Source organism: Spea bombifrons, chromosome 4 (assembly GCF_027358695.1).
Source record: "Spea bombifrons isolate aSpeBom1 chromosome 4, aSpeBom1.2.pri, whole genome shotgun sequence".
NCBI classification, from domain to species: Eukaryota; Metazoa; Chordata; class Amphibia; order Anura; family Pelobatidae; genus Spea; species Spea bombifrons.
The window spans coordinates 35,822,192-35,846,603 of NC_071090.1; the positions used below are offsets into that span (position 1 = coordinate 35,822,192).

General features: G+C 40.2%; 1 protein-coding gene across 1 annotated transcript; it reads left to right on the top strand.

Moving 5' to 3' along the window:
* The first annotated feature begins 2,741 nt into the window (after window positions 1-2,741).
* Window positions 2,742-22,866, top strand: PRR7 (proline rich 7, synaptic). The gene is made up of 3 exons (XM_053461885.1): window positions 2,742-3,130; window positions 17,434-18,274; window positions 21,715-22,866. The coding sequence occupies exons 2-3, from the start codon at window positions 17,872-17,874 to the stop codon at window positions 22,092-22,094; spliced, it is 783 nt and encodes a 260-aa protein (XP_053317860.1). The 5' UTR covers window positions 2,742-3,130; window positions 17,434-17,871; the 3' UTR covers window positions 22,095-22,866.
* Window positions 22,867-24,412: the final 1,546 nt, after the last annotated feature.

Consider the following 24,412-nt stretch of genomic DNA (forward strand, 5'->3'; position numbering starts at 1 on the left):
GACCTACAGCAGCCAATTAGTGCCAGGAAAGAGCTCCTAGTGATATCAATGGGAGCACATTCTGTGCTTGTGCTCAGGAGGGTCTCATTGAAATTGTGTACATCATGTACAAAAGAAATGAGTATAGTGAAACAGCTTTAGTCTATGCGCTTATATAATTGAACAGACTAGCACACAATAAAACAATAACAATTGGAAAAAAAGAAAGGAAAACGTATAAAAATGGAAACATTGTCATGACACGATTATTGAAATCAGTTTGAAAAGAGGAGCTAGAATATCACTGCTGTGAAATTAGACTTGCCTCTCAGTGCTCACATGGCTTGAATTAAACAATCAATGACGGCTTAAAAGGGCCACTTCTATTCCCTCTCCCTTTTTCCACAGTGTTGGAGACAAAGGAGCTGTCTGAAAGCATCAGAATCATTATCCCTAAACATAAGAATTCTAAAAGATACAAGTCCATCTCCAAATACATTGTAAACCCTGTTTGCAATGTTATTTAGAAGTTTGCTGCTCATGGAACTGTCAAGAACATCCCAGGGTGTGATGACGAGATGAAACTTGATCAGAGGAGTTTTTGAAGGTAGGAAACACCACATAAAACATCCACACAGCTTAAGGCTGACCTGGAGCAATTTGGGACAATGGTTTCAACCTGTACCATACACAGCACACTAAACCAAGAAGGGCTTTATGGGCGAAGGCCAAGGAGGACACCACTGCTGGAGGCAAAGCACAAAAAAGCATGACTGATCTTTGACAAAACCTACCTAGTGAAACCACAATCATTTTGGGAAATGAAACGGATGAAACAAAACTAGAGCTTGATGGCAATGCAGCAATATACTTATAGGTGATGAAATGAAGCCCTCCGGCAGGACAATGATCAAAAGCACACATCCAAAAACACAAAAGAATAGTTGAAAAGGAGGCTGTCATTGTTACAAAGGTTGTTCAGCCAAATATTAGGAAAGGGTGCTGCTAATGCTATACAGGTCGCATTTTATGTTTCTTTTGTAAAATCACTACATATCAGTTAAAAGAGCATCTTTTTGTATATCTTTGGACACGCCGTTTAATTATTCTGATAATACAAAGTATGTAGTTTTCCAACTACGCATATGCATATAATAGCTGGAGTGTCCTTTGGAGAATGTTTTTAGTCCATCAGAATAACTCTTCCGAGTGCACATACTGCAGGCTGCGAAAACCTAGCCTATTTAATGGTGCGACCAGCCCAGTAGGTAGCATGATGCTGTAACAGCAGTGCTATGGCACTTCAGGAAAAGATACCGGAAAAATCTCCGTGAGCAATGAAGAGAGTTTAATGAGATGTACCCCTGATGAGAAATACAGCGGAAATGGACAATCAGAAAGAAAGTAAGGGGCATGTTTTGAGTAGAACTATGGCTAGAGTGCTTAAATGCAGATAGCTGTAGCATTATTTTGTACAATCATACACCGCTTACAAACACATTGACATAACGTACTCCATTAGACTTGCTGCAAACCAGTTAAAACAGGCTCTATCGGTGATACTTGAAGGAAACCCTTAATAAAAACGACATGTTTCACTTTCTTTGTGGAGGATAAAACCAAAGGCTGGACACAAAGCATTAAAAGCACTGCAGTAAACCTTTGGTCCGTCTTCTAGAGTAATTTCCTACATACAATAAGACCCGCTATTAGAGCAATCTTCCCCCTCGCTACCCTGCCACCCGCCTTTTCCCACAGCAAGTGCTGACACATTGTGTGTCTGTGAGTGTCGTGATTTCCTGGTTACTCTGTTACCATGACAACACCTAGGTGCAGCGTAATGAATAGGAATTTAGCCGCACATGCCAACACATACACACTGCACGTGTGCGCACAAACATATAGACATATAAAGCGGAACGAACAGTCGGTACACCCACACTGACGTATGCTGTGTCCGGTACCCTTTCATGTTCATTTATAGGATGCCTCTTTGTACATATAGGTCTTTGCATACACAATCAGCCAGGAAGTCTTTTGTGCATGAATGGGGAGGAGCGGGGAAAAAAGGAGGAGGGAAATGTGGCTGAGAAGTGCTGGAGAAGAGAACTTAAGCACTGGGGACACAGACAGTTCATACTAACGTCAACCTCCCTCAGGGAAAATAGGAAACCCTGCTTATTGTGCGTGTGTGTTTAACCCTTAAGACTGGGGCTTCCAGTGCCTCACAGTGGTAAAGACACAAAAAAGGCGGGAGAGCTAGTGATTATAAAGGAGAGGAGATAGAAAGTAATCTGCCAAAGTGACCAATAAAATAGGCTAGTAAAAAAAATAAAACACGTAAAATAGTTGCTAGAAAAAGAGCAAGTGAACGTCCAAAATGTAACAGAACGAAAGACGATGTAATGCAGGGATGGAAAGGGCAAATTGCGTCGCATAGACAGGTTGGAATTAAGGCAGGGGAGACAGCCCAAATGAGCTAGTTACGAGGGAAAGGCAATGAGGTGGCCGCCAGAGATGTCTAGAACATAGACATATAGGGAAGAAATGGGGAATGACATAAGGCATGAGGAAAATGAGTGGAAATCATGAGAGGAGGGGGTAAGAGGAGGAATGATTGGAAGGCACGAAGAGAGCGAGGAGAAGTGGAGGTGAGAATGAGGGGTGATGGGAAAGAGACATGTAGAGAAAACAAGGGGCATTAAATCAGGTGAAGGAACGGGAACATGAGGGAATTCTCTCTTCGTCACAACTCAGGGCAGGGACTCCCAGCAGCTCACGCTATTCCTTCAGTACTGTATGGACTGGTTTAACTGGTGCCTCCTGAAGGCACCAGTGGGTGGACTCTGAGATAAGGTTGCTGGAGCCTGAGAGGAACTGCCAGCCTCCCCAGCTGCGGGCACAGAATAAGATGTTGCCTGTCCTCTGGAGTGTGCCATCTCCCACAGGAGCTGCCGCCGCCGCCGCTCACTGAAACGAGAACAGAGCCCGGGGAAGCTCTCGTCGTCAGAAATCTGTGGGAGGGAGATGTAGGAAGGAGGAAGACAGACTGTCAGCTCAGTGTACCAGGCAACAAAAGGCTGGCACCATTCTGTCTGCCCGTCTCCTGCAGAGCTTTACTTCAAACTACACGGCTACCATACAACCTCAGGTACCAGGGAACCTCTGCAAAGGGAGGGGCAAGAGATGGGCTAACGGGTGATGTATAGCATACGAGCGGAACGTATGGAACGAGGCGTGTGGGCAATGTTATATGCATGTGTCACTGTGTCATCCATATGCCTGCTGCAGGTACCGATACATACATGACAGCACGTTAATGCACCGAAACATGCGCAAAATGGCAATGCATGTGGTACACGGAAGAGTATGTTAGCTAGCCATGTTCTTAAAATTACCCCGTTGATTTGTGTGGCTTGCATATGAATATGCCATCTCATAGCATGTGCCAACATTACACACAGATGGAGGGTATCTGTATTCACACTACATATGATCTGTCTCTCAGATGTATATGTTCTGCATCTATGTGCTATAAGCATTCATATATATACATGTGTTTATATATATATATATATATGTGTGTGTGTTTATATATATATATATAAATAAATAAAATGTACTAGGTGATAAACAATTGATCTCCCTCTTTAATATGTGTTTGATATGTGCAACACTTGCAGTTACATATATATGATAATATGTAATATACACTTTCCATATTGTCATTCTGAATGTATGTTTTGCACACATCAAGTTGTGAACTTGTGATGTCAGTTGTGAAACTTTGACTATGTAGAGCGTGAACATGATAAATAACTCCTGTTTGCGTGTGCATCCTATGTGAGCTTTTTTATATGTCTTTTAACACATGCCTGAGTCACACACACAGAAGGAAAGTACGGTTTTCAGCTCATATGTTCCGGCATGAACCATTAATTAACTGGATTAGTGGACATGTTGCATGTACATGTATCCAGTGTACTACATGTTCACATGCTTAGCCTGTGATCAGTGTCTCTTATTGACTATTGTTTGTGTCAAACGCATGGAAATGCCAGGGAGCTGTCCCTAAGACTATTTATAATGTTCATCCTTTATAAATTCATAATTCATGCTATAAACCATTGCTAACTTGATAATAGCCTTAGCTGAGTCACCTATAGTCAAGCAGAGAGTATGCTTATGACATGCTAGTGAGAGAAGAAACCACCAAAATACCAACTTCTAGATATTCTAGTATTCTCAAACACACCAAGCTGTGTCACTCTGAGAGTCCCACCTTTAACCTCAAGAGTGGAGCGAAGCCTTCAACATCCCCATAAATTCTATTTTCCTGTTATATAGACATTGGCATCTCTAAGGTTTTAGGGGCCATATGAGGAAAACCGGTGTTAATGTAAGCGGTAGATTTTGTCATATAATAACAAAAATGTCCAACACATTGTACTATGTTTATGTGGCATTAGGACAGACCTTTCTCAACTACTCCTTCCTTTCACTGACAACCTCTGATGGGGGCCGATAAATAACATGGTACCCTAAATAGCTGCTTGGATACATACATTTCTTCTACATGGCTAACATGCATCATGCATTAAACATAGAATAACCCTCTTTGGATACCACATTTCCTAGTTGCCCCTATATTTTTTAGGGACACCCACATAGGGTCCACTACAAACACAAATATAACAACCTGAGGTAAAGATAAGCTAAGCAGACAGTGGCAGACAGAGGTAGGCACAGATAGATGGAGAAAAAGGGCAGAAGATAGATTTTGTAGTAGGATGATAGATCCCAAGTGTTAGCTACATATTAGATGCAGTTTCTTATCTTCTCACATCCTACACACTATCTTTCCGAGGCAGTCCTTTTGATGTTTACAAAAACCTGTGCTTGTAACCAGTAAATACATGGAATAGTCATTAGAGGACCATGCAATCTATGTGTTTTGTACGCATTCATACAACTGCTGTAATGCTGTTTCAAACAGGAAAATCCTGTAATGAAATCCTGTATACGATGCTCGCTCTTAAATATATCAGAGGCCTACTCTAGATGTGATTGACTACTTATTGTAACAATCCACAAAACAAAAATTGACCTTATTAGTGTGTGCCCATTGAAAGGACTGAAGGTTGGTACAGTGAGGTGCAATTCTAATGACATGTTCAGGTACATTCTGTTTTTGGGACATTACACCCATTGAACAGTTATTGTATAATAATGGCTGTGTTTGTTTGAAGGACATTGTGGCTGCCATAAGTAATATGACCACAAACTGCTCAGTGTTTTAAATCTTGATGGTGGTGGATGACTCTTCTGCTGTTTTTTTAGCGATCTGCTCAGGGAATGTCAACAGAGCATAGGTAGATGTCCAAAGAGACATCTGGCCAGCCAACTGGAGAGCCAACAATACTTGCATCAGAAACCTGTCTGGCTTGCAAGTTACCTGGAGACTTTTACCTGCAATATTTCAGAAACTAATAACCCTTATAGTAGTTGTTAAATTTAGATAATGCGTCTTTAAAATTAATTATAACTCCCACTCCGTTAATGCATTAACTACAAGCAGGTTCTAGGCCTTCAATTGAGTCTCTGGGTGGCAATGAGGGGTGTTGGCTGGAATTTTAAATGGCAAGCCCAGCGTTGATATTTTATTGTCTTTTTGTTATTAATTTTCAGAATTGTCTTAAGTTTTCTTTGTCTGTTGTCATACTGTGGACATTTTTGGAAAATTGCATGTTTAATACAGAAAAAGCTACAGAAAAAAATCATTATGATAGATCTTATGTTAATCTACAAAAATGCATTACCGAAGCTGCTGGTCTGTTTATGCCTTGTTTTCATACCTATAACTACAGAGGGTAGAATTATAGTAGTCTGAGCAGGGAGATCGTGGTCCCCAGATGGAGTAGAAGTGTGGTTGGTGCCAAGTTGCTGGGCATCATAGAAATGTAGAGCCAGTTGCCATAGTATTGCCTGTATCAGCCATACTGCTGTCACTTGCCAGGCAAGAGGTTTAGAGATCCTATTTCAAAATCTTTTATATTTCAGGAATTCGCATGATCTGGATTTAGAAAGGACAGCAACAAAACATATTCCAAATGTAAGTTACAAGCAATATGGATGACACATAGATCTGGCTCCTAGAAGCGGTACAAGAGTTAATAGGTGTAAGTTCATATCAGTAATCAAAGTTTGTATTGGTAATACTATTTGATTTATAACATCAATTTTATAATCTCTATGCAATTAGACAATCCTGGCAGCCTCAAGCAGAAGTGTGATATGGCTGTTGTACTGTTTTCCATGGGATTAATTTATAAAAAAAGTGAGAATATATATATATATATATATACACCGTATATACATATATAAACAATGTCATGTTATTCTGTGTGTGCATCATGCAGAACTGGAGAACTTATTGTACCTTCTGGTCTAATTCCTGGAAGAGGTCTTATGGAGACAGGAAGTTATTGCCTATGTTTTTTCTTTTTTTATGTCAGTAATAGAAAGTTAAGCAAGGAGGAAGTTTTCAACTTAAGACCTAAAGGGCCACAAACAGACCAGCAATTCAGTGTATCCTTGCCTATAATGTAATCACTTGTCAATGGACATGCCTGTGCTCAAGCTGGGATATTGGCCTGTGTGCAGCTCTCGAGGTCTGTAGTTGGAAAGCACAGGCCTACAGCAAGACTTCCAGCTCTTGTGGCACCAAAGAAACGGTATGTCTTCTATGTTAAAGGAGCAAGACTGCTAAAAGCTATATGTTATATAAACATTTTTTACTTGAAAAGGAAATGTAGGGAACAGACTGCTAGTATGTACCTAAAAGTCTGTTCCCCCTTTCCTTCTCTAACCACCGTCCACAATGCAGATTGTGCACATCAAGCCCAATAATAAAAATATCACTTGAGAGGGACACTAGATCCAGGTGCGGTGAATGCTCCATCAGATATAATGTCAGATCTGGCAGTATATGATCGGTTTATAATCTCTTCCAAATGCTTTTTGGAACGGAAAATCTGGAAGTCTCAATGAGTATTTCCTAAATAAATGTCTCACTGGAAGTTTGCTTTCCAGGTTTTTGGCATGTAGGAAGAGATGTGCCAAAGAGGACCATACATATCAACGTAAAAAGTCTTCTTCATTTTAGAGCACTATAACACAGCCAGTTAATCAATATTGTCCAAAGATGTTTCATGGTAAGTAAGAATAGGGACAAGGCAATAGAGGCATCTGCTTGATTATGAGCCCTGACTTTTTACTGCCCTGTTCCCAAACATAGAAAAAAGTGAAATAAATCCAAGAGACTCCAATAGTACTTTGAAGATAATGTGAAGGTTTTATTCGTACATTCACACGCAATGGTATATAGGCACATATAAGGCAAGTGAAATAGTTTGATGCGTTTCGCTCCTTATATGCTAACATATGTTGACAGAAAAAGTATACAAAATACAAAAACATAAGTTTGAAGCAAACTCCTTTGTTATGTAAAGATTGTTCTGTATTTACATTTCTTATCTGCTTACGCTTACCTCTATCTCCTTAGAAGTATGGTCCCATCTCATGTGACCTAGTAACCTAAAGAACTTTTTGTTTATTTATCTTACATTTTTAGAGATTTGGCACCCAGTCCCCTGCCCGATGCATATATATATATATATGGATTCAGGTGCCAGCAAATGCACCAAAATTATGGACAGGTAGCTCTAACGTGCGATCAGACTCTTAGTTATGCGCTGGTCAATGGGACGGTTACAAAGGATGTCTCTGATCTCCCCAACTCTCTCAAGGAAGACTGTGCCTAGCTGGTACAGCCTCCATGATATCCTGTACCTGGAACCATGAATTCTTAATCATTTACATGATCAGTCGAGCACTGATCATGCATCCATACATTGTTGCCAACTCAGCACTGAGCAGGGCTGAGACTGTTCCAACTGGTTAGTCAAAAGGCTTCTCCCTTCCCACCAACTAAGTGAAATATTGCTTCGGCCCCTGTACTTGGCAGCAGGCGTTGATACAGTAACTAAGGATGTGTAGATCCAGCAGCTCTCAGTGGGAAGTGTGGAAGAACCTCTACCAGTGCAGTGAAGCAGAAGCATGCATGTTCTAACTGTATTTGTACTATAACTCCAGCAGAGTGATGGCTCTATTCAGCCCTTATTTATTCTTCAGCAATAATGTAAATAACATGTTGCAATTCACTTACATACAATTCTTTCTTGGTTTTTTTTCCATATAAAACACGTCACATTACTGACATTTATTCTACTAACTTGCACTTTGCCAAGACTGATCTTGTAGCAAATGTACTGAAATACAGGGTTGTTTTTGCACAATGCTTTGATTGGAGTCTTGTCATGCAATTTGTCTAATCTGTATCCACAAGACAGCACTCACAAAAGAGCTCTACAATTAGTTAAATCTATACACACAAGCATGCATTAAACACATGTGCACACATCTCCATAAACATTAGTGCTTTGTACCAACAGCTTCATGCTTTGAGGTAAAATGAATAAAAATAGGAAATACATTTGATGAGTAAGCCCCCACTTGAATACAATATATATATCGTATTGTGGGTGTTACGCAATATACGTATGAATCATCAAAGCTAACTTAATTATGATAGAGGAACTATTTAGTGCAAATCATGGGTACCGTACATTCGAACACATTATGGTCACTAGGTCTGTTCTGAACGTATGTGTACATGTAAACCAGTACATGTACCGTAAACCAGTACATGTTTATCGACCAGAGGGACAGTAGAACTGGAAATGATCACAGTTAATTTATACCTTAATCGGAAAGAACCAAACATCTTTAAAGTCTGTGTGCTTAAGTTTTCAACAAATATGTAAGTGGATGCATTTAACCAATGGACACACGCTTCTTCAAGCACATGAGTATAACATACTGTAACATAGGTAGATTGATAAACAGATAGAAGACATAAAACAGGAAGTCTCTTTAGCTGCTATTTGATGACGTTGCGCCAGCTGATGGAACCCACTGTCTTGGAATTCATGCATAGATATTTGACCGTTATCCACTACTGTTCCTCCGTCTTAGAAGTCCTGTCCCACAGTCATTAAATGTCCTGGCATATTAATTTACAAACACTCCAGCCATCTTATGTACTTTAATTAGACTTGGGCGCCGGCCAACTCTTCGTGTTTGTCTTCGTGGGGGGGAAAAATCTTCGTATTCCACAAATATTCGCCAGTTCCTGTGTTTGGTTCGGGCGAATATTCGTGTACATTCTTTGTGTTTGTTTTTTTTTTACTTTGTTTTTTGTAGAAGGGGTTAATACGGTGTTAACGCAGTACGCACTACCCAGCAGCTTTGGCGCCAGGATTTTAAGTGTCCGTACGAGCAACTCTATTGGTCGCCGGCAGGGGCCTCCTCTGCCATTAACCAATGAAGTGCACCTGTACTTCATTGGTTGATGGCAAACGAGCCCCTGCTGGCTACCAATAAAGTCGCTCGTACAGACTTTTACAATCCTGGTGCCGCAACCTGGCCGGGAGAGTCCACTGTGGCTCCACGAAGGACTCTATTGGTTGCGGGCAGGGGGTTCGTCTGTCATCAACCAATGGCAGAGGAGCTCCCTGCCGGCGACCAATAGAGTCGCTTGTACGGACCTTTACCCTTTGGAGTGGGGAGACCATGGCACCCTTCGTGTTTGTTTTCATGTTTGCCCGAATACGAATGCACAAGTCTAACTTTAATGCATATGATATCTGTGTGGTCCCTTCAACAGTTTATAGTGTCCCCTGTAGAAATGCATTGGGGGTTTCTGCAGAATCACCACATTTCCAAAGCCCCATTCAGCTCAACACAACTCCATGCATGTGATATATATTTACCTTAAGTCAGCTCCAGCGGTGGATCGACGGGTTTTGCAGGTTGGGGTCTGTTCAGACCCCCATACGCAGAACATTCTCCCAGTGATTTTAATGGTAGTGCTTTCTTGCCACTGATTGGTTCCTGGAAGAATTTTCAGTAAGGAGAGCAGTTGCAGCCATTATTTTTTGTCTTTTGGAGAGTACTTTAAGATGCATTCTTATTTAGTGGATCTTTCACTCTCTCTGAGTTTTACATGTTAGAGTTTAGTACAATAAATAAATGATACAATTCAAAAGAAGGTAAACAAACTTTAGGACTGTTCCATAAGAACAGCCATCTTAACTTTAGTGGCAGTTCATTTGTTTGGCTAGTTTTGTAGTTTGTAATGGCGGAGAAAGGAAATGAATCAATATGCTAGTTGTGCCATCTTTTCTACTCAAATCTGAGCTTTCAAAAGGTAAAACGGTTCCTTGCTTTTTTTTAGCAATATCCTCAGTTTAATGTCCCTGTCACTCCCACTAAAGAATAATGCATGTTAATATCCATTCTTCCAAAACAAGAAAATGACTTGAGGTAGTAGTTAACTGCATATTCTAAGTAAGGTCAAAGTAATTCTGTATGTAGTGTTAGAATAATGCTGCTTTTTTTGCTGGTAATTTAGCTGGAGTCTGCTTGTACCCCAATTCTTCCCAATGTCTAAAATAGTTTAGCTTAAATGCATCACGTGCAGTGATGTATTTACCTTCGCCGCTGCCTAGGCCTGAATACATGTGCATTTTTACTACTCAAATTCATTACCCTGCATTTATTAACGTTGAAATACATTTGCCATTTTTTTACCCATTCTGAAAATGTGATCAATTCACTGAATATAATATCTACTATTTGCTACACCCTTTCGGTTTACTCTCAAAACCCAATGTCACTTCTAGCGCATTAATAAATGACATAGGGATACAAAGCAGATACGCTATTTTAACAATGACATCATTTGATTTCTATTCTTTAAGGGAATATTTTTTGACAAGACGGTTTCTAATATAAACTGCAATACCCTGCAAAATGTTTCCACGTGAAGAGCTCTGCAGGCTACTCCCCTTTCAATTATGTGGCACATTAGTCTGTTTTATGGGATAACTTGCTAATGGCATGAACAGGCACCAAGTGTGAAGGCATTATGAGCACACTTAGCACTGAGCGTATGCTCAGAGATTCAGCTGTACTGCCTGGTGCCTTCAGGAAAGCAAAATATAACAGTGTCGAGGTGAAACACTGCTGACTCAATTGTCAACAAGGATTTGTGAAGCAAACACTGATAACCAGATCAAAATACTTGGCCAAAGCGTATTCCCTAGCGTCAAACATCTATAGTAGTCCTCACACCCAAGTTACTGCAATCGTCACATACACCCAGAAGGGGATGGATATAGCCTTTGTCAAAGCAATAATTCATTTGACTATTTTAATTTATTTAACAAGTGTGGTCTATAGCAAGGAACATATGGCAGAATAATCATTTTTATAATCGCATTTAGAAAAGCAACTGACATTGCCCCATTAAAAAGACTCTTCAAAATACCAATTAGTGGGCCAACGCCTCTACCTCTGATGTGAAGACCTAATGTTACATCTAAAATGGAGACTTCATAAATATTGAATGTTTATGTAGGTAAAAGGTTTTAATTTATGAATATGTTAATATGTCACAGGCTTCTGAAAGTGTTCTGGTGATAATATGGCAGTACCCGTTTCTTCACACCTACGTGAAATAAATAATTGAAATAGAGTCTTAATAGGTTTTTTCCCGATCTTATTGTCTGCTACAGAGGCCACTGGCAGTGCCGTTTTGCAGCTTCATTCTTTAAAATGGGTTTGTTTTTGTAAATATTCTGAATATACAGTATATCGGAAGTTGTTCTCCCAGTAAAGATGTAGATTGGAAATGTCTCATGCTGTGGTGCAGCTTTAACGTCATTTTATACATTGTGCTATTGATATGTTGTGTCATATGCCATATTTTTACCTTTTAAATATTTGTGATCTGTATTCCCTTGGGGGACATTGGGAAAGTTCTTGTGTACTTTTTTGGGTACTTCCACTAAATCTGCAATGTATACGATAAGATCCCTTGCCTAACTGATTGAAGTGGTCATCTGTGGATAAATCGATTAGCCACAGTGTTATAAAAATTAATGACATTCCACTCCACACTGTTTGGAAGCAGACAGACTTAATATGAAGATTGAATAGTAATAGTAGGAATAGTAAGAACCCTTTCAGTACAAAAAATTATTCTTTGAATATTTGCTCCAAAGTCACATTACTATGCTGTGGCTTGGATTTTTCCAATTGTGCAATTGACCTAAGGATCACTATGTGGCCCAATCAGCTGGCTATGCTGGAGTAGAATGTGTAAAGTAATAGTTTGAGTTAGGAGTAGATGGAGCCCCGAGGCAAGTCAAAAGTTCCTATGCCAACAAAACAATGTTAAGGTTCACTATAAACCCTTATGCGTTATCACCCACCCCAAATAATAATACTAAAATAATAATAATAACCTTGGTTGAAAACCCTGCCACTAGTAGACTGAACATAACATAACATAACAGATACGCCATCATTAAACCTGACTAGCTTTATAAGAGGCCGAGGTGTTATGACACTAACCAGGGATAGACAAAGTATCCACAAAAGGGCACATAGTCAGTCGCAGTGCTGCTTCCAAGGAAGTTGTATGTTTTTATTTTTAAATAAACGTTTCTTGCACATCAATCACATCAGTACACATGGGAAGCACAAGTACACCAAGGCATTAATATGTAAAAAGCAGTTCTCAGGTTCGGATCACACTTCTCCATACACTGTATCTGCATCACCTGCAAATGTAAAAATGCCTACACAAATAATGCGTAAAAAACGTGCTTAACATACATATATGATTTGTGGATAAATAGGACTAACATGACTAAACATATGCATCTCAACCTTTATAATTGTCTAACTGCATACTGATAAGGTTTCCCTCTCCCACTCAGGTTTCCTTCCTCCATACTTATTCTTCCTGTCTCTGCCCCCAGTAGTCTGACTCAGATTTAGTGGGCACAGCCAAATTCTACACAGCATTGCAGCAGAACAAATTGGAAGCCAGCCAGCCATCATTTAGGACAAAGGCAAAGAGGATAAGAGGAGTTCAGTGGGTGTGGCATAATATTCACATTTGGGACAACCTGGGCCAGGAACTGGAAAGCAGATGTGCCATTTTTGCCCATATATTATTTTTTGCTGTTCAATAAATAAATAATTATATATATATATATACAGTGGTATAAAAAATAGATCAGAAACATACAAGGTACATGTGCATACCTTGCTAGCAGTAGCAGGCAGCATCATTTCCTGTTCACATGGTTTGGATGATTATTCCTGCCCATTAATTTAGGTTAATGTACTGTCCCTCTTTGGTGGTAGCGCATTGGTTCGATCTTTTTAAGTGCTGGAGGAGGCAGGTCAGATTTTCTAAAACTAAGGAAGCCAGATATCCCAGTTTTGTCTGCCACTCTGCATTGCAGCATTTAATGAATACTAAGGAACATACTGAACACTTACCTCCCAATAGTCCTAGTTTTTAAGATGCCACCCCAGGTAGCTTCTTCGCTGTCCCCCTTTTAAGGGCAGTGGGGATCATGGGTTGGATGGGAACATTATCTGTTCTCCCCATGCTTAAAAGCTCTAATAGTATAAGTTCCCACAGCATAAGTTTCAACATACCTCCCAATAGTTCAGGTATCAAAAGCCTATGACTCCCATGCTGGGTGATGGGATAGAAGCAGGGCTTGTGGTAGAAGTAGGGCCATTTGCTCTTCCAGCCACCACACAGCGTACAGCTTCAATGCATTATGAGGTGGCAGTGTGGGAGCTGTGATAGAAGTCTGTGTTACAATATCACAGAAGTCTCCTGACACTAGCACTATACCGACACAGTCTCTCATGCTAACACCATACACTGAAACTCACACACATGCTGACACCCATTGCTAACATATACATTCAGGCCCAGACTGGGCACCTGGCACACGGGCCAAATGCCACTGGCCAACAGCGCAGCAGCGCACATGATCTGCCATCGGTAGATAGGGTGCTGGAGTATATAGAGTACAGCAAGAGATGCCCTGCCGCATACTACATGGCCATAAAAACACACTTATGTTATCAGGCAGCCACTGGCCTTAAGGTGCCAGGGCCTCCTCATCATCGCCAGTCTGACCTTGCACACACTCATGCAAAATCCACAAACATACACACTGTATGTGCTGACACACACTCATGCTAACACCATACATTAACACACACCCTAACACCATAGCCATGCCCCCAACTGTCCCGATTTAGGCGGGGCAGTCCCGATTTTGGGTCTCCGTCCCGCTGTCCCTCACCTCAGGTGCAGCTGCGGGGGGACGCACTGCCGTCTGATCAGGAGCTGCAGCCTGCAGACTAGCTGGGAGATCGCAATGTCCCTCTAGTCAGCTCAACATTAGGGAGCGCGAGGTCTGTCACTTCAGACCTCGCTGTACTGCTCCCTCATCACTACCCGCCGGCAAATAATGCAGAGCGTGGGGATATAACGTCATCCTTGCGCTCTGCAGCAATAGCCTGTGCGTAGTGATGAGGGAGCAGTTAAGGGAGGTCTGAAGTGCTCCCACCACAGGATGGAGGATGGAGGCAGAAGGATAAAGGATGGTGGAAGTGGTAAGAGATGGGGAGAAAGGGGTGTAAGCGCAGTGTATGTGTATGTATGTGTTTGTAAGCTTGTGTGTGTGTATGGGCCGGTGTGTAAGAGCAGTATAGGTATTTGTTAGTTGGTGTGTAAGGGCAGTGTATGTGTATATATATGTGTGTGCAAGGGCAATGTAAATGTGTGTGTTTAAGGGCAATGTACTTGTATATGTGTGTGTGTAAGGGCAGTGTACGTGTATATGTGTATGTGTAAGGGCAGTGTATGTGTATATGTGTGTGTGTAAGGGCAGTGTACGTGTATATGTGTGTGTGTGTAAGGGCAGTGTACGTGGATATGTGTGTGTGTAAGGGCAGTGTACGTGTATATATGTGTGTGTGTAAGGGCAGTGTACGTGGATATGTGTGTGTGTTTGTAAGGGCAGTGTATGTGTATATGTGTGTGTGTAAAGGCAGTGTATGTGTATATGTGTGTTTATTGGCAGGTGTGTGTAAGGGCAGTGTATATGTGTGTGTAAAGTCAGTGTATGTGTGTTTATGGGCAGGCGTGAGTAAAGGTAGTGTGTAAGGGTCCTGGGAAGAAGGCTAACATTAGCCTTTTTTACTCTTCCAATGAAGATTATGGTGGACACCTGGCTGGCTGAGAATCATGGGATTTTTAGTTCACAGCTAGCATCTGCAGCTTTACTGTTGCTGCACTTCCCATGACGCTCAGCCAGCATCATGGAAGTAGTATGTCTGACTGAGCCACATGGGAATTCAATTCAGTGTGTTGGTTATTTTTAATATGCATGACAAAAACGAAGCATGTTTTAAGTGGCGATGCAAGCGCGACATTGTAAAGTGCAATTGCTTGTATCGGCAAGATTTTTTTTAAAACAAAGTGTCCCTCTTTCACATTTTGAAATGTTGGGAGGTATGCCATACATTAACACAGTTACACTCTAAAGCTGTTCAGTAACACACACTCACTCACAAACAACATACACATACACACACACACACATACTCTTAATCCACTTCCCATCATCAGTGCCAGCTCTCCCTCCTACGGCACACAGAGCCTTATCTTCACTGCAGCTCACACCCTCCGCTTGAGCTGTTCCTGCTGCCCTACTACAGCTTGGTGACGTAACACGCGTTACATGACCCTGCAGGGTGCCTCGCTTAATTGGTGCCTGAGTGCCGCGCATTCATTGCACCATACGCGCCCTTGCTGCTGCCTTTGTTTTGGGGGGTTACGGTTAGAGGCTTTCTATTTAAAATAGTAAGCTCCTTTACTTATTTTGCAAACAAAATAAAATACATTTATGGCAATAAGTCTATAACCAATCAACTTATCAACACACTTACTATCTACACATTTACATGTGTGCGTTTAGCCATGTCTTTGAGCGATGTTTGGCCTTGGAACTGACCTAGTGCAGAGATTCCCACGGAACTGCTTTGTACTCAATAACTGTTTCAAACAATTAACATGAAGAAAAAAACTATAATCATTTGTCTTTATTTCAGAAGTGACACATGCGGATGTAGATGCGCTAATCTTACCTATTCAATCAGAATGACAGAACACTCAAAATGTTGTATCTAGCTATGTGTGTGTTTAACAAGTGTCTAGAAAAATCGTATTAAGGGAAGCAGTTAAAGCCAAACAGTGTTTATTAGACAACCTTGACAAAAATACTAGACACCAAACACGCATATAATCCACCAGACGTAGGGATATAAAATTGTTTTTTGTTCCTGGACACCTACATTAAACACTAGCACTAAGCACGCAAGCAGGAAGCACTAGCAGTAAGCACTAGCAGTAAGCACTAGCAGTAAGTACGCAAGCAGTAAGCACTAGCAGTAAGCCGTAAGTGTATGAACTGTAGCAGCAGATGGGGGAAATGTTAAAATATAATGCACTGTAGTCAGGTTAAGCTTGCGCAGCAAAACACATTTTGTAATTAAGTTAATTAGTATGTGATAAGCAGTAAGAAATTTGGTGACAGTTGGGACTCTTCTGTTAAAGCCACCTTACACAGGAAACAAGATGCCTCAATGTCACTGAAAACCTTCAGACTGATTCACGTTCGTTAAATAGTGTACTTATTGTCATTTAAAGTGGATCCATAAGTATGAATTATAATGGGAGACACGACTCATTTTCCGCTTCCTTCTGCCTCTGTCTGCTAAACGCAGGTACTGTAGAATTCCTATTGAAAGCAATAGCAGTTCACCTGACATACTATGAAGCCGAGTCAATCACTTGTGTGCTAGCTAGATCTATGCGACTGGCTCCTGTTCAATATGCTAGTAAAATTACCGTTGATTTCATGTCTACAATGGAAACAGCATACTTAAGTACAGTATTATTAAGGATGACAGTGGTCTTAAATAAGCTTCCGTAGAGAAGTGAAACAGACATCGGCATTAAAAAAATGAGGACTGGACTGGAGTTAACTCAAATTGTGAAACACAATACATCTCCATGTCAACATATGTAAAGTGCTCTGGTATAATAGATTAATGCAACAAATTTCTTTTACCTGGGGCTTTTAGGTTTTCACGTCTCCAAAGAGGTGAGCAGTTGAAAAGTCAGAACTCCCATAATATTTTATGGACACAGTAAATATTCTTCATGAAATAACATAATTTCATAATACCTTAGAAAGTTTCTAATTTAACCATGAATGACTATAATGCTGTGTACTTACGTTATTGACTATAGATAATATATTCATAATATAAAGATTTGGTGCATAACCTTAAACCAATTTAGTTGCTTGAAGGTAAAAATATGACTCAAATAATAAAAAATATATGCTATAACATTTGCTTTTTTCTCTTTGTCTTTTTCAGATGAGTATGACAGATGACAAATCCTTAAGGGATTAGGATACTGGTTGCTTAAAAACTGTTGACCACCGATGATCTGGAAATACAACTGGCAGATAAATCATATTTGTTATATAAATAACAAAAACAAACAGTACATTTATTTTCACTGTGTTTTCTTCCTCAAAAGCCTATATAGTAATGGATAGCTAAAATAAAGAACTCTTATTCTGGTCAGTGTCCACTGTAAGTGGGTCACACCAGATGAAAGGACGCCATTTGATAACCAATAAGTAAGTAGAGAGCCTGCATGGCCCGCAAGTCTATCAGATGACACTGTATGATACTCAAGCCAGAGAGAGTTACCAGCGGAATGGTGTAAATGGACAAATATACCCATGAACTAAGGCAGAATAACTGAAACGTCTTGGAAAGAGAGAAAGATGAAGAATCGGGGATGATATGCCATTCTTGGACAAAGAGTACTTGACCCTGGTGCCCCCATCTGTAAACCTGCAGTGCATGTTTGGGGGTTCCTGCCCCTCTGTGTGGCAAAATAAGATGGTTATGTCTCAGGGCACATACACGTTCCTCAGTTGTTTTGCTGGCTTTTGGCTAATCTGGGGGCTCATAGTACTTCTCTGCTGCCTCTGCAGTTTCTTTAGGCGTCGTATGAAGAGACGGCGTGAGGAAAGGTTAAGGGAGCAAAGTTTACGGTCTGTCCAAATAGAGCCTTTGCAGTATGAGGAGTATGTGAGCAGCCCTCGTATTCCTGTGTCGCATCGAATACGTGCACAAGCACAAACACAACAGCCACAACCAGCAGCAGCACAAGCACGGCCCTGGTCTGCCACACGCAGGAATGGTAAGTATGAGAGGAATTATCAAATTACATTCACATCAACATCATCCCATTTCTTGATATACAAATTTGTAACTTCTTTGATGTAATGAAAACCTAATAAAGGCCATGTACATAAAAAGTGATGTTACTTATATTGGTCCAAGAGAAGCGTTTGTGATTTGTGATACATTTTATCAAGCCATCATATTAATGGAATAGGACCTTAAGCAAGCTTTCAACATCTCAAAAGGGAAAGCTTAGAAGAGGACCTCTAACGTTTTGAAAAATGGGACTCATTTTGCTTTATGAATGTGCAGACAAAATAATGTTTCCCAAATCTCCAAGGACTCTGAAGGTCCTGTGTGAATGTGGTTTGCATCTATGGCGAGGCGGCTGATAATTCCTATTACCCTGTTTCATCCCTATGTGTCATTACAGCTCAATCCTGAGAGTTTATCCTGCAAGAAGGGCAGAGTCAGACCTTTACAATAGGTGGAGATTTCTTGAAATCACACAAGTTGAACAATGCATTATGCAGGGCCAGCTCAGCTCTTCTTGCAGAATATGCTCATTAATTGTGGTCTGTTGCATGCATAGTTAATTAATTGACTTGAAATGTTCAGGTAACATGCAAACTCTCAGTTTACTAAATCCACTCCAAAGAATCAGAGATAAAGTTTGGCTGTCTTTTCAGTCGATCAAATTGATTGATTCTGCCTCATTTAACCATCATCCCACCCCATAATCAAATTATAAACCAAAATTATAAACATCTTCAGGACAAGCTGTCTTGAACACAGTGTAGGACACCATTTACTGCATTTCTGTAGTTCCTCTACATATTTTAGGACACCAGACATTTTTAGTTTCAGGTTTTAAGCTTTGGTGTTCTTCTTAATTATGGGAGGACTAAGTATGCTGTCATCTTGAAGATTTTTCTTCTGGCAAGTAAGCAAAAAATCTGAGGCTGGGCATTTTTTTAAAGACTCTATGGATCTTCCTCAGAATAAAAGGGTAGACCAGACGTAGACATCTTTTCTCAATGTACCTGAAGGATTGTTGTCTGTAACTCTTTGATTGAGCCAATGGAGGCCATTTTGTTGTTGCCACTTTGCTCTTGCAGTGGTCTCTTGTAGTTATGTGAATTTCAGACTGTCTTGGTTTTGGGTACACACTAGCATACAAAGGAAGAGTTGCCTGTTCCATCTTCCCTGTTGCTTGATCAATCCAGTTTTATTTATCACCAAAAAACTTACTATAGATTTGTGTGTAGGTATTTCTATTACATAGATTTTAATTCTTAATGTAAGTAAGGAACATAGGTCACATGTGTTTAGTCAGTTGGTTCTTCTTAGACCTTTATGAAAAAGATATGTTGGGTAGCTACATTAGACCAGTGAAAGTGTATATTTGTGCTAATTTGTCTCACATTTGGTCCTCTGGTTCTCAAAGGGTGTAGGTGATATGTTCATCTTGTTCATGTTGTGAACAAATCAGTGATTAGGGACAGTACTAGGGTGTCTAGCATACTAGCAAACCATATCTCCAGCGCCTACCTCCAGCGTTTACTTGGTAACTTAACATGGTGGTTGTCCCCTCCACCAACTGAGCACCGTAGGCAGCCTCCTAATCAGGTTATATGTACAGGAGGTGCTTGGGGCTCCACTGGTCCCCTTAGATGTTGGGCGAGGATGTATAATTATATTTGACACTAAATTAAAGCTAGGATAACATTAACGGCGAAAAATCGTACTCTGGGCGTCCATTATCACTTAGGCTAAACCTTTTAAAACCTGATATTTGACTAGATGGGTCCGGGCCATTAGAATTAGACTTTAGGGAAATACAACAAAAAAATATTTAGCCATTCAGTTGAATGATTCACACTGGAGCAGCTGCGTTACAAATATGAAACATTGTTGGGTGAATAAGTGTTTATTATTACCCTGTTGTAAACCGCTGACTTCACTGTGACTTCACTTGCTGTGAGCATTAACTTAGCTCAAAGTAATGTAGCGCTGCACTCAACTAGGTACCAGTATCATAGCAATCCTGCCAAGCTAAAACGCATCCAAGTAGCACCAATGATAATACCTGAGGTGGGTAATTTGTTGTTTTATCCAGCACTTATAACACCTTGAGAGAATTGTGGTATTGTTGATTATTTCAGTATAACGTTATGCAGGTGGAATTACACATGATTAAGAAAACTATCCCCAATGAGGCAAATCTGATCATGTCAGTACCTTTGTTGGCTAACTGAACTCACCGCTTACGTCTGTTTTGGAGCACAGCACATAATTGCAGCTAAATTACCAAATAAAGATACCTGTATCATTTATATCAAATCTGCATTTATTTCCATGGATAACTCAGTACCAATATACCAGTGATCAGCTATAAGTGTACTCACTAGCCTAAAACTAATTATAGTATATATAATTGGTTGCGTCATTGCCAGTGATATGTGTAGGCCATAATCTATAACCTCCGGGGCAATATCAGGCACAAAGATAAGGGATCAGCTCCCCCCAATTAGATAACACCGAAAATAGACTTGCAATCCAAAGAAGTGAGAGAAATTGAACAAAAAACAGTGACACTCAGTGAGCTGACATGACAGCACTGTTATTACCTGCTGTTTAAATGGTCTTTTATTGCACCATGAGCTTGGGTTTCAACCCTTCATCAGGGACAACATATCATGCTTTATAAATAACTACATTCATTCTTCACCAATGACCGACTGTATGTCACGTAGGTTTATAAATTAGAGCTGAAAGTAGAGCTTTATGTACTCTTACTTCCTACAGTAGGGTCACTTTGAGTAAACTAGCGCTATGTGCTCATCTCCGTAGCATGTAAACCATGGCCAAGTGATGAGTAGAGCTATCCTGCAGTGATTAAGTTAAGTGCAATCTTGTTTTCCCTGGTAAAAGCTTCTCAGCTTGGAGAATGTTTCATGGCCATAGGACAGACAAAGCACTTGTTGTGGGATTCAAGTGAGCACAGAAAAAAGATTCTTAGAGCATGTAGATGCCACCAGAATTACCAAGTTTTTAATCATAAATCACTGCAGGACAGAAAGCAGTCCTGACAGATTTGACCTGAGTAATCAGACATCTTGGAACTATTTCTCATATTTTAACTGCTTTCCAACTCATAAACAATTGACATGAATGTGTGGTTGTCCTACCTGTTAACTGCATGTGGATTCATTTTGGTTGCACTTTTCACTGAGATCATGTGACAGTTCTAAACTTGTCTTCCGCTATGAAATGCATTAAGTATTCCTAAAATGACTGAGAGGACCCATCAGATTTTGGTTTAGGGTATTCTATTATAGTATGTGTGGACTTCTAGTTCTAGTTTATAAAGTAAACTAAACATTGCCTACATGGTTCCTTAGAAGAACATCTAACGTGTCTTTATTTCTTTGTATTTTTGCATTGTATCTGCAGAGCCAGATCTTTCTCAGCCACCATGTTATGAAGAGGCGCTTCTAATGGCTGAACCACCACCACCCTATAGTGAGGTGCTCACTGACACACGTGGGATTTATCGAAAGATTCTCAGTCCTTTCCTTGCTGTCCAGGATAAAGTGGTCAAACCAGAGCAGCCCCTCAGCCATAAACAGCATCTGTCAGGACCACCACACACCCAACCACTTCCTGGAGCCCTGAGTTCCCAGATCCCAGTCAGCCTCCCACAGGAAGCACAGAGGGCAAGGCCACCATCTTGGGCTGGATCTGACCTGGGCACTGGGGGACTGCACAGACTGCCTGGAGGTTGTCAGCTCATCTTCCCAATTCCCCTGCTGGGCAGGACTACCGCTGTTTGAATCAACACATGCATATGGGCCTATATCCCTAAGATTTTGTGGCCTAGATGGGAACTTTTGGGAATTATGAACTTTACAGGATAACGTGAATGGAATAATTATATGTTCCGTGTTTGAGACTACATCAGTGACCCTATTAATGACAAACCGAAAACGTTCCATGGACCAAGAAACTGTCAAATAGGACTATAAGGAAGATTTGGTGGACAATGTACAGCTGACCAGCTCTAGAAGAGAGATGCCATGTTCTACTTTCTAAAGACAAACATGGACTGCAAGCCATCTTTATTTATATTTATGTATGGTTTTTATTTATTTAATTTCTCATTCTTTTTGGTGGGATTAAACTTAAATGTATCAGCCATTGTATGTGTGTGTAAGATACCACATGCAACCACAGTTTAAATAGTATGTCTGTTTCTGTGTGTTGTACACACTATGCGTGAGTGGGAGAGTACTGCTTTCTCTATATCAGTCAGATCTTCAATTTGTTTAATCTGAAAGGGCTACACATTGAAAATCTGAGAATACTTTTAAATTGTTATATAGTAAATGATAAAATGCAGTTACCCGGTTAAAACTGTCAATGCTGAAGTAATCTCTGTAGTGGTACGTAACATACAAAGATTTTCATTTTTGTACAAGTATAATGTTTTAAGGTTGGAATTCACCAAATGCTGACACTGGGAGTAACACTTTTGTCCAGCTATAACTACAATTCACTCAAAGAGAATCCAACACTAAAAATAAAATAAACCTTATTCAATTTCAATTAAGCCGTTGCTGCCCTAACATGTCAGAAAAGTGTCAATGAAAAGAAATTGGAAATTTCCACGTGCCGATGATAGAAAATCTACAACCTGGCACCTCTCTATATGACTATTCCTTGAGGAGATCTTAAAAGCTTTAAGAGAAATTCACTAAGATCTGGTGCTGGATTTCACAATGTTTTCATTGGCTAAATGGCCAGTCTTATTGTGACAGGCTGTGAAATTCCACCTCAGCCCTGTGGTAAATCTTGCCACAAAACTCAAGTAGAAAGCCTTGAGGGCTTTGCTTTAGGTGTACTTTTTCAGAGCCTTATTTTTTTAGTTAAAGCTGTCACTACAAACCCTGCATTTTACAGTTATATACCCTAAATAAACATATGTAATGGTGTTTAAAGAGTACAAAAAGTAATATCTATGTAGTTTCAGATCACATGACACAATTCTACACTATTATTTACTACAACTATTAGTCCCAATATACTTATAGTGGGTAGGAGTTCATTGTGCCTCTTTGTTGGCAGGTGCTTAAGTACTGACAGCCTTTGTAAGGGATGAAGGAAAAGAAGGAACATAACATCAAGATCAGAATTTGGTATGTTATTGTTGCCACCGTGTGCCACAGATATCAGCTACCATTAAGTAAACGTTAAAGTGCATCTGTCACTTTTCCCCAATCCACAATTTTACAATGTATGTAGTACAACTGACTGTCTTAATCCACGTATTATACTAGGTAGGTGCTAACCAAGTAGTTGTCCTTCTTTGTTTCCCTGTAAAAGAAATGAGAAGCTATATAAGGTTTGCCAATCTTGTAATATGTGTGGATGGGGCAGTAAATATTGGAAAGGATGCAGTTGCAGCCAAGATTTGGTGTCCTGCCTTCTTGTTGGTTTAGGGGCAAGCTATAAATTACAGTAACGGATGGTTACAGAGGCCAGAATAGAGGTATGTTCATCCATTTGTGAAGACCATAAGGCATCAACATCAGCGCTTTCTAAATCTAATCTGAGGGCAGGTATGATTCAATACAGATCGAACTAATCGTAGCAGATCAATAAGTATGATGCTTGTGATTTGACTTGGAATCTTTGACTATTGTATGACTGTTTTTCTATTGGCTGTCAGTCTCACCAATTGTCCTGGGCACCTGGCCTTACTGTACCCTCTTTCTCTGTCTCCCTCCTTTTTTCATTGTCGGGTTTTCCCCTTTCTTTCTTCTCTCTAAACCTTCTTAATAACAATAAAACAATCACTCTAACACTATACACTTACACATACATACACAATCTCTTCTTTTCTCCCTCTCTGCCGTGTCACTAACCCTCGACACTACATTAAGAGTAACATACATATACTTTTAACACCATATGCTTACATCTTAACACACACAAAGGCTAACACAATACACTACTATACACACACTTTAACAACAAACAGTAACATGTTAACACATATGCTCACATACACACATGCTTACATAAATACAGCCGTGTGAAAAAGAAAGTACACCCTCTTTGAATTCTGTTGTTTTACGTCAGTACATAACAA

Coding starts and splice junctions, on each gene's coding strand:
- PRR7 (XM_053461885.1), top strand. CDS start 17,872: ATGCCATTCTTGGACAAAGAGTACTTGACCCTGGTGCCCCCATCTGTA. Junction 18,275..21,714: donor GTCTGCCACACGCAGGAATG/GTAAGTATGAGA, acceptor TTGTATCTGCAG/AGCCAGATCTTTCTCAGCCA.